The sequence below is a fragment of the Toxotes jaculatrix genome, chromosome 22, assembly GCF_017976425.1.
Source record: "Toxotes jaculatrix isolate fToxJac2 chromosome 22, fToxJac2.pri, whole genome shotgun sequence".
Taxonomy (NCBI): domain Eukaryota; kingdom Metazoa; phylum Chordata; class Actinopteri; family Toxotidae; genus Toxotes; species Toxotes jaculatrix.
Genome location: NC_054415.1, coordinates 5,100,827 through 5,115,500, shown reverse-complemented (window position 1 = coordinate 5,115,500; position 14,674 = coordinate 5,100,827). Strand labels below are relative to the sequence as shown.

Here is a 14,674-nt window from a genome sequence, read left to right as displayed (position 1 = left end):
AAGTTCATATTTACTGTAAAGAGAAGGAAGTTTTACTGATCTTCTCATCACACTCTCCACCAGAAAGCTAAAAAGTGTTTTCCCCAAAATGTCAAACTGCCTCCTTTAAAACACACACACTCCCTCACCCGGATGGCGGCCTTATTGCACTCCACACGGTTGATGGCCAGCCAGGTGGGCAGGTCCAGCAGGCTCTGAAGAACCTCCTCATCCAGCTCCAGGTTGGTGAGCTGGCCCTCCCCCTTCAGCGTGCTGAGGTTGATCTTATCCGGCGACAGGTTCTTAGCAAACCTATGAGACGCAGATGAGAAGTGCAGCTTTGAGCCTGAGAATATTTATAGAAACGGTTTATTGGCAAAGCAACAGACTGGCCAAACAAACCCCAACTGTTTGGCTGTCTGTGTACTGGATGAGGAGAGACGGGTGCCTTTCCAATGCAACACACACATTTTCTAATGCATGTTTTTTTTTTTTTAATAGTTATCAGGCAATATGTTTCCCAGTTTTCATTTTTAACAAGCCAAAGCCATTCATTTAGAGACAAAACCCACTTCTTTTTAATAGTAAACTCAAAAATAAGCCCATAATTTAGGGTCACACATTGCTGTTTAGGTCCAACTATAGGACAATTTACTCAGCAACAAGAATGGAAATGAATAATCCATTGAATCCATTGTAAAAATATGTTTTTGTGCTCATTTAGGCTTTGTTAACGGCACTTTGTCTCCAGAGTTACTGCTTAATCCGCTAACAACATGAGGGAGAGAGACTCAAGGTACAGAGTGTCTGAGTTTTAATAATGAAAACCTCTCCTGGGCTGCAATAAAGAAGATTTAAAGGCACAGAAAGAGAGAGAGAGAGAACAGACAGGGTCGTACAGCAGTAGCTGAGGTAAAGAGCCTTGGTCTGACACTTTATTATATACTGTCGCTCAGGACAATTGCTGTTTGTGAGTTTCATGCCAGACAGAGTATGTGTGACAATGTGTAGTCATCTGTAATTAAAAGTATAAGCTAATATTCATATTTGAAATCTCAGTGTCTGGCTGTGTATGTACGTAGTGATTCTGTGTGTTTAGTCTATTTGTTCTCTTCTAGCTAAAGTAAATAGACTCGAACACTTAGACTCAGAGTCAATGACCTAAGTGCTTTCTGCCAATTCTCAGTGTGTTGGGGTTTTTTTTGGTTAATAGTTAGCGGAGTGGCCAGATACTAAACAGTTTATTGACCTGTGCATCTCCACAGACCAGCCTGATGGAATCTCTTAAAACACAGAGAGCGCTGAATTCACATTCTCTAGTCATCAAGAGCCGCACAGCCTCAACCATGTGACATATAGAGGTCAAGAGCACCATACACATTCACATTTAAACTCCCGCAACACAGCCAGTGGGCTTAGTGGTCTGCTCTTCATCCAACAATGCAGCAAAGTATATACATATTATAACTAAAGTACTAAATTAGCACTGAATCTTCTGAGTTGGTTGTATGTCTAAAACGGTAGAAGTGGAAAAAAAACACAGACTCACTCTCTTTAAAACACACACAGGACAGGTAGGCTTAATCTTGTTACCTAGCTAATCGCTCACACACTTATAGTATGTGCCTAAATAGGGACAGATCAAATCTCAGCTTCACAACTAACACACATTACTGGCAGGGTGGCCGTAACATCTAGACAACAGGCTGGAGCTTTAATATTTTACTGCCCTACTACCTTAGATGTACGCTGTGATGAATGTTTGTGAATATGCTCATGACAGAACAGTAGCACTGGGTATCATTTGAAATCCCTCAATTTCGGTGGCAAACATTAATTTTAGTGCCAAAAATTAGGTAATCGGTTTTTGGGCATCAGTTTTATTCTTCAGGTGTATTACAATCATCCTAACTTTGTATGGTAACAAACAAAGCGGCGATGTATGATAATAGAGCCAGTCAGTAACTAGATAGTCTTAGGGAGAATATCCAGTTACCGGTCCGAGTCTTCACTGAGTGAAGGGCATCAAGAGACGCAGCAAAGTGCGAACAGAGTCAGTGTCTGCAGTGTGAAAGAAACTTTGTCTGATGAGCAAAGCTTTGTGATTCAATTGCCCATGTTTTAAATTATTCAGTCTGTCAAATTCCTGCTTCTTTCCACTCAACACCTTCTCCTGGCAGCGTTAGAATCTTCTCTAATTCAACATCCCTGTAAATTATTCAGCGGCAGCGGCACACATAAACAGAGACTCAGCACAGTGGAACAAGGAACAAGACACAAAAACACACTCTCTCACTAACAAAACACAAATAATATCATGTGCACATGTGCTCACGCGGGCATACGCTAAGTGGTAGAGACACAGTTAGTTTGTCTCGGGGATGGATGTTGTTGCTGCAGAGTCTCAGCCTTGTGACCAGTGAAATATTCATTCCTGCTGCTGATCAAGTAACAGCCAGCTAGCCAGCTAACTTCACCCACTCTCTCACTCCTTATCTGGCTTCTCGGCCTCCCCTAGGTCACCTGTTGCTTCCTCTCCTCTTTTTCCAAAGTCATGAATAAACCAATAGTGTAATCAAACAATATGTTGTTGATCAGATGTCTAATATCAAAACTACTAATGCATAATGAGGTAAGTTACGCAGACAGGGATCCTACTCATTACCAAGAACAACAGCAAGGGGCAGAGGGTATTAAGTTCATACACTGTCATCTTTCCCTTTTATCTCTCCTCTCTAGACTACAGTCATTATTCCGGTCAGCGAGGCCGAGCTCACCGGACCAAATCCAGGCCCATAAAGAGATTAGGACAAGCTACTGGCTGGAGAGAGGTCTGCCTGTCTGTCAAACACAAAATTAACCACTCAACAGTAAAGTTCATGCCCACATTCCCCTCTGCAAAAGTTAGTTTTACTATTATGGGAGAAATTACAGTGGTAATTTGATTACTATAAATTAAGCACTCATTTTAAATACTCATCAAAAACATAGTTTTTGAGTGAGATTTGGTCAAAATTATCTTAAAAATGTCTGCCACAGTAGGCTGATCTTGCAGCTTTTTCCCTTTCCCGCAACACAATAAGAGCAGACTTCAGGCCGCCACACTTTATGCTGATGTCTGTGAGTGGAAAGTTAAGAAAGTCCCAGCTATTTCCTGCATTCGTGGCGCAGCCTGATGACATCAGTGCCAGAAAGAGACAAGCCTGAGGGAAAATGCCCAGAGTGACTCAGACAACCCAGCTTGTTTTAGCAACCAAGACTGTGGAAACAGAGAGAGAGAAAGAAAGAAATAAAGAGAAAGAGACAGACAGGAAGAAAGACACAGAAAGATTAAAGAAATAAAGATAGAAAGAAAGAAAGGAACCATCCTCAGGGCACTCTCCCGGGAACTAGGAATGTGGTTTTCCAGAACCAAAAAAAAAAAGTGATCTGGGATGTTACCACATTCTTTCCTGGCAGTGCTCATTTGACCAAACAGCAGATCTGGCTCAGTAACAAAAATGGAGAATGTGACATTTAAATGGGCCTCTAAATCTTTTTTCTAGTCCATTCAGTGTCAGCAGACTGTAATGAGTCTGGAGAAACAGTCTAACAACTCTTTTCAGTAGTCAGTATTCCTGAATGGATATCAAGGTACTTTATTCAGTTATAGACCAGCAGGCAAAGCCAACAGACGCAGCCACTGAAGCTTACAAGATACCAGTGGTAATTGTGGCACATTAAGATAATCCAATAAATTATATTAAATTACATTAAAGTGTTTCTAAAAAGACTGAGCTCATTTGTTAAACATGGTGATGGTTAGCCAACTTCATTTTAAAGCAAGCCTCTTTAATATTTTATATGAAGCACGATCATCAAATGTAATGTAAAATTGCAGACTTCAGAGATGGTATGTTATGTATTCCTCTGCTGCACTCCTGTTAGAGGACAGTAGCACTGCGGTGTTTGGAGGCTGGCTGCCTGTAGTGTGGGTGTGTTGGCAAATCAAATGGAAACCTTAAAACAACCTAACTTAAAAATAAAATGTGCCCACATTCATGAACCTTTTCTTAATTATCTGTCGGTGTTAGTCTACCATCTTCTAATATTCGCATGAAATAATATCATATTCATGAATCAGAATTTTATTTAAAATTCCTGCTCTAATAATCAAAGTGTGATTAAAGAAAAAAATAAATATGAACTGTTAACAATTTTAGGGGGTGCAGAAGAGAAGTGAGTTGCACCTGTCTCCACTCACCTGTTTTAGGTTAATGTAGCTTATAATACAACACAAGCGTATTTATTGGTACATATTCCTGTTTTTATTATTAGATGGCTATGCAGCTGTAAACATGGCATTTTGAGGTTGTGCCAAACCCCATAGATTTGTCAAATGATTTTTTTAAAACCATAAATTCACTGGTTCCAGTTTCTTCTTTTTGTATTTCTTGGTCTTTTATGATAATGAATTGAATATTATTGGCTTTTAGACTGTTTGTCGCACAAATCAAGATATCTGAAGACATCGCCCTGTGTTTGGGGAAAATGTGAAGGGCATTTTCCTCTGCTGTCACCTTTTATAAACCACTGGTTCACTGAGAAGGTAAATCATAATCTTTACTTACAGCCCTGTATTGCATATATATATATATATTTCATGTTCATGAAAAGGTATTTTCTTTTGTCTCCACTTTTCTGATTTATGAGTCTCCACTATTCTGATTTTCCAGCTCTTTGCAAAACATTTGTTGTGAAAATATATACTGAAACAAAAATACATTGTGCAGCCCAAACAGAAAAGTTATTAAAAAACACTGCGTCACCTCAATGTTATCATTAGCAGGGATTACTTGAGTTTCTTTCTAGCTACGCACAAACTCCTACAAAACACCTCCACACATGTCAACAAGGATAACAATTCAAAAACACACAGGCAACCTGTCAGCGCAAAGTGAGTTTGTATTGGCAGCAAAGGCCCAAGACTCCTGGAATATTTATGACCCTGTAGAGATGGTGAAAAGGTTAGCGTGAAGGAGAAAACAATCCAAGACCCGGGGTACGCAGCAGCAAAAGCCTGGAGGGACCCTGGCCAAATGTCTCTCACACACACACATCTAAACACACATGCAAGTACTTCACAGCTACGCGCCGATGAGACACCCACAGAAAGGCACTCAGTCATGACTCATGCCATAATAGCCTTCCCACCAGCAGCAAGCAATAACACTGGGAATAGTGGAGTTCATCACTATAGTGCATCATCACGCAGCCACTGCAGGATGGAAAGAGTCAGGCTAATGATGACAAACACAACAGCAGAGATGAACCCTTCTCTCACACCAACCACAGCAGCCACTAAACCTCCACTGATGAAAAGACAGGACTTGTTATACCTGCACACACTGGGAACATGCTCATAACACAGGGTTATAATCTTCTGTTCTCAGTCTTAGCTGACTCAGAGTTGAAAATGGTTCCCTAAACTAACCTGTCTCCTCTTCAATTATTAAAAAAATGTAAGGGATAAAATTCTTGTGGGATCAGCTGCTTGGTCCCCCAGTTTCCAATAACCAGTGCGTCATCTTTATTAAATCATATAAAATGCTAAAAGCAATGCTGACAGGATGAAAACTGAGTATTGAACTTGAATCCTACACATTCACCATTAAACCCGAAGGAGAGAAGTTAACAGGAGTATGCCTGACTGAAGCCATCGTGTTAACTCTCCTATAACGTCCTGACTTAACCCCAAAAGTAACCCTCACATACCAGCCTGACTATATGAGTAAGCCTAATCTTCCAGGCCGTGAACTCTTTCCATTAGAAGCTGAAGTGATAATCTTTTCATTCTAAGGGGCCCATTCTGTGTGCGTTTGTCGATCGACAGCTTTGCCTAATGCACATCATGCAAATCTCCCTCAAAATGTTCAAACTTTCCGCTTCCTCTGTAACTCAGAATGTGAATTATGCTACAATTAGCAAGAGTGCTGTGGTCCTGTGACATTAATAAACTGCAATTTACCCTGTCGTGATGCTAAGGAAAGGAAAGGAACATGTCAAAGTAAAAAACTTTTGAAACATCACTTTGGCTTTTTAGAGAGGACTGTTATGTCAAGACGTGAGTGGAGCTACAATTAAGGCCTATTTTCATTATCACTGAATATGGTGAATATTTTCAACAGATATTTTTTAACCGATTTACTGCTTGGTCCATAAGATGTCAGGAAAAAAAAAAAGAGAAGAATGTACATCACAATTTCCCCAAGTCTGCATATTTGTACTGCTTGTTTTGTCCCACAAATCATCCACAACCCAGAAATACTGGCAAATATTCACATTTTAGCAGCAGTGATTTGGGTTTTCTTGCCTAAACCATTATCAGCTATCCAAACAAAACAAAAGTTGGAAGGGCAGAAGGAAAGAAGAATGGACAAACTGCATGAAAGAGGAAAGTGAGGAAGGAAAGAAGTATTTTCTCTGTTATTAGACCAGTCATTCACAAAAACTAGAATTCTCATTCTTCAATGGGAACACCTGTATTTAAGCTTCTGTGTCAGAATATCTGCCGGCCCCAGGTCCCTGCTCGGTCGCTGAGTGTGACCTTTCACATTCACGTGGAAGCATGGGAAAACCTCTCCTTTGGGAGAGCTAAGTAAAGAGAATGTGACCGAGCATGTTCAGCTGTGTTGAGCTGTTTGTCCATACATCTGTATTCATATGTGTCAGTGTGTGTAATAGAACATTGCACTGTGTGGCTCTGGGCCAGGGACTTGTCGATAATCTAAACCTGTGTGTAATGCAGACACACACATGCACGTCTTCTCATCAACTCACCCCCAGGGGCTGCTTGAGTTCGACCCTCTGTTAAAACACTTCATCAGTCCATACTCGTGTTAGAAAAACACATAACATATGCATTCTAACAACTCAGCCGTGTCACTTAATATTCACAAACTCATCCTTGCATGTAAAAAGCCACACACAGGCTTGTTCTAACTGTGCACATTGCACAAAAAGGCCCTCTCAACTAGTTTAATATGTCATGCACGCCTCAGTGCACTTGTCTTGGACGGAGGAGGAACAGCCATTGCAGATTTCTGAGCCAGTGAACTGTAAAGATGTAGTGCTGCCTCGCTGAGACAGGCTCGTCCTGGTCGCAGACAGTATCAGACAGACGTTTGTCCTTTGCAACAGTGAAGCATGGAGGCTGAGCTGACATGTTTACACCACAACATAACCTGTAGCTGTGTAAGCACACCTTCAGTGTGTATGAATAAGCTAGCTGGAAGTACAAACTATTCCTGGCTGATGCTGACGAAGCAGCACGGGCCTGCACCTGAGCAGATAAAATCTAGGCAGAATCATCCAGGCGTACATAATAACCATAGTCTCCTGTAGGTGTATACTCATAGTGTGGAGGATATAAGGTGATGATGATTCTGACACCAGCACTTTCACCGTGACATCACCAAACCGGACGACACAAGATTGGACGACTGTCAGATGGGTCAGCTTCCCCTCAGTGTCGGACCAATCAAACCAAAACAGAGCAGATCAGATGGCAAGCCAAAAGGCAGATGACGTCACTGCTCCTCTAGTCATTTCCTGTCAGCGTTGATGCTAATGCTGCTGAAGCAATGCACAGTCATGTACAGAAACAAACTACTTGTGCATTGCCTCAACACACACACACACAATGCAGAGTACTAGGACAATGAAGGGCATGCCACCCATAGGCTGTGTGCTGCAGGCAATACAAATCTCGGCTGTGGCACTGTGTGAGAGTATGAAGGACAAAGCAATCGCAAACATTACAGGGTATTAACCAGCGAGTGACAAATTAGCCACAAGTCAGTCACCACAACGACTCTTCTCACCAAACACAATCACCTTTGTGCCCTTTCCCTTCAAGAACACAAACCAGTCCACCTGCATACTGATGAGTTTTTCAAAGACATGTCATCTGTGACCTGCCATTTAGACAGGACAGCTGTCGTTTCTGACAGTTCTGTCCACCTTTGAGTTTAATACACCCTGACTATCATTATAGTCCAATACACTACTGTTTGAACAGTTAAGGGTGTGAATGTGCTCTGTAATAGGTTATTAGCAATTTAATACAGGGTTGGAAAACAGTGCTGCATATTTCAAGCTCTCCCCCTGAACAAAACAAGGAAGTAGTCCATTGAAAGTCCCTTGAGGGACAGGGAAAGAATAAATAATGCAGGTGAAGCAGAAAGACGTGAATGCTGCACATTACAGCAGAACAATTTAAAAAATGGAGCCTTACACAGCAAGTGGCAGTGACATTAAACAGATCCTGAACCAACATTACTTTCAATCACCTCTGGGTGCACTAAAGGGTGTTTAACAGTGACAAAATAATGCCAAATGTCCTAAACTGAGATGGCAGTGTATTAGATTTCCCTGTCTAACTGATTTTGTTTTGTGTGTTGAAGGTGCTCCGGGTTCATGTGGACTATGTGTGGTCTCTAATTGCGAGGCCAAGAGTTGAAAAGACCAAATACGCAGGGTTTAAACCCGAGTAAACAACCCTGCACCCCAGTGAATCGCCCTTGCGCAAGCCAGAGCAAACCTCTCCCTGATTTCCCAATTTAACGTGTCATTTATGAGGTCTAGTTATCTCAGCGTTACGTGATTTATACTGCAGTGTGTGTTTGTTCGCTGCCGGTGACCGGGAGATAATTTGCCTTTCAGGGAAGGCTGTGATTGCTGTTTTAAACAATCTGATTTAACCACTCCACTGGTTCAACCTGCCATAGCAAGTGTCGAGGGATTAACCGTTCACTGACGCTAGCTAACCCCGATGCTAGCGGGTTAGCTGAGTAGCCACGTCTCAGGTCGGTGAGGGTTACCCACTGAAAACGCAACTGACAGCTTGCCGGACATCCTGGGATGTGGGCTAACTTACTAAACCTCGAGGGGAAACGTTTTCAACCACGTCCAGCAAATAAACACGCTTATTTTCGCTAGTAAAGTTAAAGTAACATTTCTGTTGATAGCTAGCTAACGCCTAAATGACAGCTCTTCCCCCCCCGTCGTCCTTTTCCCTCCGCTCCCTGTCTGTTAACGTTAACCGGCCGCTCAGCACTGACCTGGACAGATGCTTGAGGATCTGCTTCTTGATGAGCCCGGCCATGGCCGCGCAAATCCGATATCCGTGCCGCCGCCGGTTGTCTGAGCCGCCAGGCTAGCTGGCTAGCCTAACCGCTTAGCTGTTCCCACTCGAGGTATAAACACTCAGCTCAAATTCTGATCCCCGTCTCTGTCTTCATTTTATCGGCGCTCCCGCTTCACTCTCTGGAAGATGAATAAGGTAGGGGGGGCGGCGGAGAGACGGCATTTCAGACGTCCGAGTGACAGCCAGGCTCGGAGACAAAGCTTATCACGTTAGGCCATTTCATGCAGATCCACTGGTAAAGCACCAAAACGCTCCGGATCTCTGCAATATCACACACAGAACACCTGGACGGCGCGTTGGAGGAGCAGCGTCTGTTGTCACTGCGCGCGGGAGGGGCGCTATGGTGCGTTCATGGCCTGCCAGGAAACTCCTAGACTTAGACATGTGAGCATGGGTAAAGATTCACACATTTACATTCACGGAGTCTGGAATCATTTGAATATTAGTGTACTCGGAAAATGTATTATACAGTTTCATTTCCAAGACAGCATTAATTTAGTGTAAGTTAATTACTTATTTTTATTGCATCTTCAGTCAAAACTTTTGGCATGACCCTAACAACCTGACTTTATTTTACGTTTTTAATAGAAAACTAGGCACTCAACTCAAAGTGAATTTCCATTATCTTCAGTTTTAATGTCCGCCAATAAAATGTCACTAATCATTACCCAACCCTGTTTAGCCTGTGTCAAAACTTCTACGTGGAGACATTGAAATAGTGCATGAACTGCAAAATTTGTTTTATGTTTTATTGGCATGCGTGCACTAACTCCAGCAAACGAACTCTTGCTGCTATTTTTCGAGTTGTTAACCGAATTCTATGAATAAAGTTGTTTAAAAAGTTTTGAAATTGTTGGTAACTCTGCTATTAGCTTAGCAGGGATCTGTCTGTTACTAGCAGATGCTATAATAACTGGATGGAGATATATTACAACTATTTTCCATTTATTTATTTATTGTAAAAAAAAACCGTTCTGCATTGTATACGCTTACTTCATTGTGGTTTTGGTCACAGAGGTTCACCTGTGTTGCTTGATATCACCGCAAAACGCTCTTTTAGTGACATCTAGTGTTTAAACTGAGGATGTAAACATGCACTGGTCGTTCCGTTTATCTCACACCAATGGCCTGACTTTTCATTGTCTTTTGTCAGTATTAAAGTAAATAAGAGTTTGTGCAGACACGTTCTCTTATTCTGACTGACAGAATGAGCTTTAGGGGTTTGGCCTAAGCATAGTCACCAAAACGGTAAATATCGTAGTAAAATTGCACACATACTACAGAGATGTTATGGAATACCAAAGTTGGCAAAAATAATAATAATAGTGTAATGTTGAGAAGCATACAGTGAAAATTAATAGGAACAGTATTGCCATATTTGTGGTTTCTTTCATTGATATACTCACTTGTTAGTTAAGGGAAGCTCACTGACTTGAACAGAAATTGAGGGTCATTAAATATGACTCATTCACCTTTATAATAGAGGCAATGTAGTTACAGAAACCACACGGACTTTGGATTTTATTTTATTTTTTTTACTTCCTTGTGTGGTGATAAAAGCTGTGATTTGAGGTGATGTGTGTGGTGTATCTCGCTCTGTGGAGAGTTGTATTCATAGGATGTAACAGCAGCTCACAGAGCAGACTGCAGCTGCCACGTATGAAAGGAGGAGCGAACCAGTGGGTAGAGTAAGAACCCCTCCCTGCACCGCTCCGCTTCACAATGAACCGCTTGCAGAAAGTTTGCATCAGTCTGCCGTAATTTAAAGTTGTAACAGCATTTATGAACGTGAGCTGTAACAGTGACAACATGTACACACAAGCTTTAGACGATGATCCCCGTTTGGTACAAAGTTTTGTGCCAAGTTGATGCATTTTTTTTTCCTTCACTAGATCGTAGTGACATTTTCTCGCTTAAAAAGTGAGACTCATCTAATCTAACATTTTGAAAAAGTAACTGAAGTTGCCTAAACAACTTTTATGGTGAGCCATCTCTACTTCTGCAACAGAGAGATGCTTCTGCAGAAACTTTACGCTCGCCGTTGGGTGTTAAAAATAGTTATATTTCTAGTGTCAAAAAACAAGAACATAATGACCAAGGTGTAAGAGGAGTAGAAATCATTCATTGTTTCCTGGTGTGTTGTGTCATTAAACTGGACCCACACAGAGCCTGGAGTTGAACATGGGACAGCCCCCATCCGCATACCTCAACGCAAAAAGCCCCGTGGAAAGACACGACGCGCTCACTGATACGCTGCTGGTCCTGTTAGAGGGGCCTGGACTGGAAACACTCTCCATCCACGACTGCAAAACCAGCAGCACTCAACATCTCAGCCTCATCCTACTGACAATGACCGCAAAAAACCGACAGAAGAGCAGCTCCGGCGAGAAGATCGCTGCATCTAGCCAAGATGATGCGTCGAAGAAAAGCCAAAAGAGTACTACTAGTAATGGGGCGAGTGGCTCCGGACCCCAGGGGCCACGGTCAGGTAGCTGCCTCGGACTCCTTGTAACCACAGTGTTTTATATCGCGTTGATAGGCGCTGCAGGGTTCGCTGCTTTTTATCTACAGCAAGTTGTGGAAGAAATCCGGGAGGCCAACGCCAAACAAGAGGAGAGCGCACAGCAAAACGCACAACTGGGCAGTAAAATGGAGAGTGTGGTTCAACAGGTAGGTGAGAAAATGATCAATGGGGAGTGACACCAATTTCAGTTTCAATGGTCCCAATCCTTTTTTTCCGGGGTTCTCTCATGAAATACAAATTAGATGGGAAGTGTATACCACTGTATTTTTTTGTTGTTAGACACTACTTTGTATGTAGTTACATAACCGTTCGTACACTTGTACTTTATGTACAACTAAGGATTCGGTGTATATACAGGTTTATAGTAAAATACAGAGATGGATGTGGTTAACACCTATTTTCACTGTTCAAATGTCCAAGAAGAAAAATTTAAAGTTGAAGTTTTGGTGAAAATAAGTATTTTCTACAATATTTTCATTTTTGTTTGAAAATTTTCATTTGTTTGAGGAGAAGCGATTCAACCCCTAACTGCTTGTTAACCTCGAAAGATAGGGTAGATAAGGATTAGCTGATACTGTCAACCACTTCAGTTTCAAGCAAGGAAAAGGAAGTTGGTACTTAAAGTAAAAGTCTGATCTTGTTCCCAGCCTATTTCTTTGTTCAGTGTTTATTACACGCACAGTGCAGTATCCTTGGATCCTTCTCTTTCTCCTGCTTCATTCCTTCTTTCCTCGTTACTGTAGGGTCCTGCATATTTCAGTAAGCTGGGTATAACTAATCTAAATGACACCCAGGACAACGCTCACAGCATTTTCTTTACTCTTAAATATGTATCACAGCAGACTTCAGTAATGAGATGACTCAGCTCTACCCATGCAAATCTTTAGGAGCAACAGGTTTGTTGTGCTCATTTCCTCTGCGGGGAGCTCACTTGTAAAATAGTACTTAATAATAATAATGATCCTGAATTGCATTGTGAATATTAACCAATGTGTTCGGCATAAAAAAGCCAATATAAAAAGGCCTGAATTCTCATCCACATGTAGTATTTTACCTCTTAACTTTCAAATATTATATATATATAAAACTGAATATGCAAAAAATAACATAAAATAATATTTGTTTTTGACCAAGTGTTGTATCGGTGTTAAAGTGGATGAACTGATCTATGTTTTCCTGTCTTGTTGCCCAGGTGGAGTCTCTGAGGAGTGTTGTGGATGGGCTGGAGTCATCACTGGGCATCACACGGGTGGAGCTGGAGGGGGCCATCAGCCGGATGAAGAGGGGGGAAGTGGAGACGAGGCGGGTGGAAGAGGCCCTTCAGAACCTCCAGAACGATCTACTCAGGGACCTCTCAGAGGGCATCAACGAGGTAAAGGAGGCTCGTGAGAGGGACTTCTCCTCTCTGGAGAAGACTGTCGAGGAGCGCCTGGCTGAGGTGAGTCAGTCCATCAAAGCCAGCATGGCAGAGTTCACCGAAGCTCAGGGCGAGGCGCAGAGCCAGCTGGCTGACCTCAAAGCCCGTCTGGGTGACATGGAAGACCCCACGCTCATCAAACAGGAGCTCTCTGCCATTGTTGAGGCTGTAGCTGAAATCAAAAGTGCCAAACAGGAGGCCGACTCTTCAGCTAATTCACTCAGGCAGCAGATAGGTGCTGTGAGGGAAGAGCTCCAGACTCGCAACCAGGAGGTTGTCTCACTGTCTCAGGAAGTCGAAACAGTGAGGTCAGTGGTGCAAGAGACTGTTGGAAGTCTGAAGGAGTCACTGTCTACGACAGAGGCTGAAGTTCAGGCTCTGAAGGACAAATCGCTGACAGTGGAGAGCAGGGTGGAGCAGGCCGCTGATGCTGTTGGTAATGTGGAGAAGCAGGTGAATGCCGCAGCTGCTCAGGCCCAGAAAACGTCAGATGATCTTGAAGTTAGAGTTAAAGCATCAGAGGAGAGCGGAGATTTATTGTCTGCATCCATGTCAGAAATCACCTCCAAAGTGGAATCACTATTTGCAAAGTATGACACACATGAAAGTTCCCTGGCTGCACAGGGTCAGGCTGTGGAGAAAGCCAAAACTGGCTTGGAACAGGAGCTGGAGGCAGTGAAAAGCAGCCTGCAGGAGCTCCGGTCCAACATGGCCGCCCTGGGTGGAGACCAAGCCAAGATAGCTTTGAAGGACTCCAGTCTGGATCAGCAGGTGGAGGACCTGGAGAAGAGGCTTGCTGCTCTGGAGGACAGCAGCAGCAGGAGCATGAAGCCTGAACAGCTGGAGAACTTACGGGGGGCGGTGGCTGGATTGGAAGACAAAGCAGCCAAACTGGAACGACATGATCAGGCTATTTCTGCACTTCAGGAAGCGCTGCAGGAGACCACGCAGACGCTCGCAGGCTTATCCAAAGCACCCAGCAAGAAGAAGAAGAAGGAGGAGTAGGGAGCTTCAGCCACCATAGGTACATGGGGACACCAAAACATCTATCAACAGAGACAATAATGAATCTGAACGGGTGACCATAACTCACTTTTCCTAATTTTATGAAGAATTAGTACTCAAACCTTGCTGGTGCAAACTTTAGTAGAAAAGAAGTGAGGAAAATTGGGTTCAGTCAGGAGAGAAGGGCAGAGCTGGACTGCTGATCTGTGAATTCACATCCACACCCAATCTGCACTGTAGTTTTGTTTTCTAATGTTTTTAATTGTTTTGTTAGACTTTAGAAATTTTCTGTGCCAAAGCTGTTTTATTGAACCTCCAAATGCAATAATAAGCTCTTGTTGAGCACTCCTTTGTTTACTCACTACATGTTTTTTTTTTTTTTTTTACAAGAATAAAACCTTTTGTTGACCCAGAGCTGTGAGATATAAATTTTTGGGGTGAATTTACTGGTAAAACTGCTGCTTTGAGTTTAGCTGTTTTACTGTTACATCATGAGGGGATTTGTTGATTGTATGGGTGGGAATGAAAATTTATGCTTGAGAGGTGTGACTTACCCAAGGGC

General features: G+C 42.6%; 2 protein-coding genes across 5 annotated transcripts in view; one reads left to right on the top strand and one right to left on the bottom strand.

Annotated features, from left to right (window-relative positions):
- Positions 1–9,463, bottom strand: part of uhrf1bp1l (UHRF1 binding protein 1-like) — a 28,737-nt gene extending 19,274 nt beyond the window's left edge. For 2 of the 4 annotated variants that reach the window (XM_041029919.1, XM_041029920.1), the window contains exons 1-2: positions 9,081–9,463; positions 129–291 (exon numbers count right to left, since the gene is read on the bottom strand). In XM_041029919.1, the coding sequence (XP_040885853.1) occupies positions 129–291; positions 9,081–9,124 (207 nt within the window). In that variant the 5' untranslated portion in view covers positions 9,125–9,463. The remainder of the gene's footprint in view (positions 1–128; positions 292–9,080) is intronic. The other 2 variants (XM_041029921.1, XM_041029922.1) reach the window with 1 other exon arrangement.
- Positions 9,464–11,444: 1,981 nt separating this feature from the next.
- On the top strand, positions 11,445–14,467 carry ckap4 (cytoskeleton associated protein 4). Its single transcript, XM_041030013.1, has 2 exons — positions 11,445–11,836; positions 12,883–14,467. Exons 1-2 carry the CDS (start codon positions 11,516–11,518, stop codon positions 14,110–14,112), a joined length of 1,551 nt encoding a protein of 516 aa, XP_040885947.1. The 5' UTR covers positions 11,445–11,515; the 3' UTR covers positions 14,113–14,467.
- Positions 14,468–14,674: the final 207 nt, after the last annotated feature.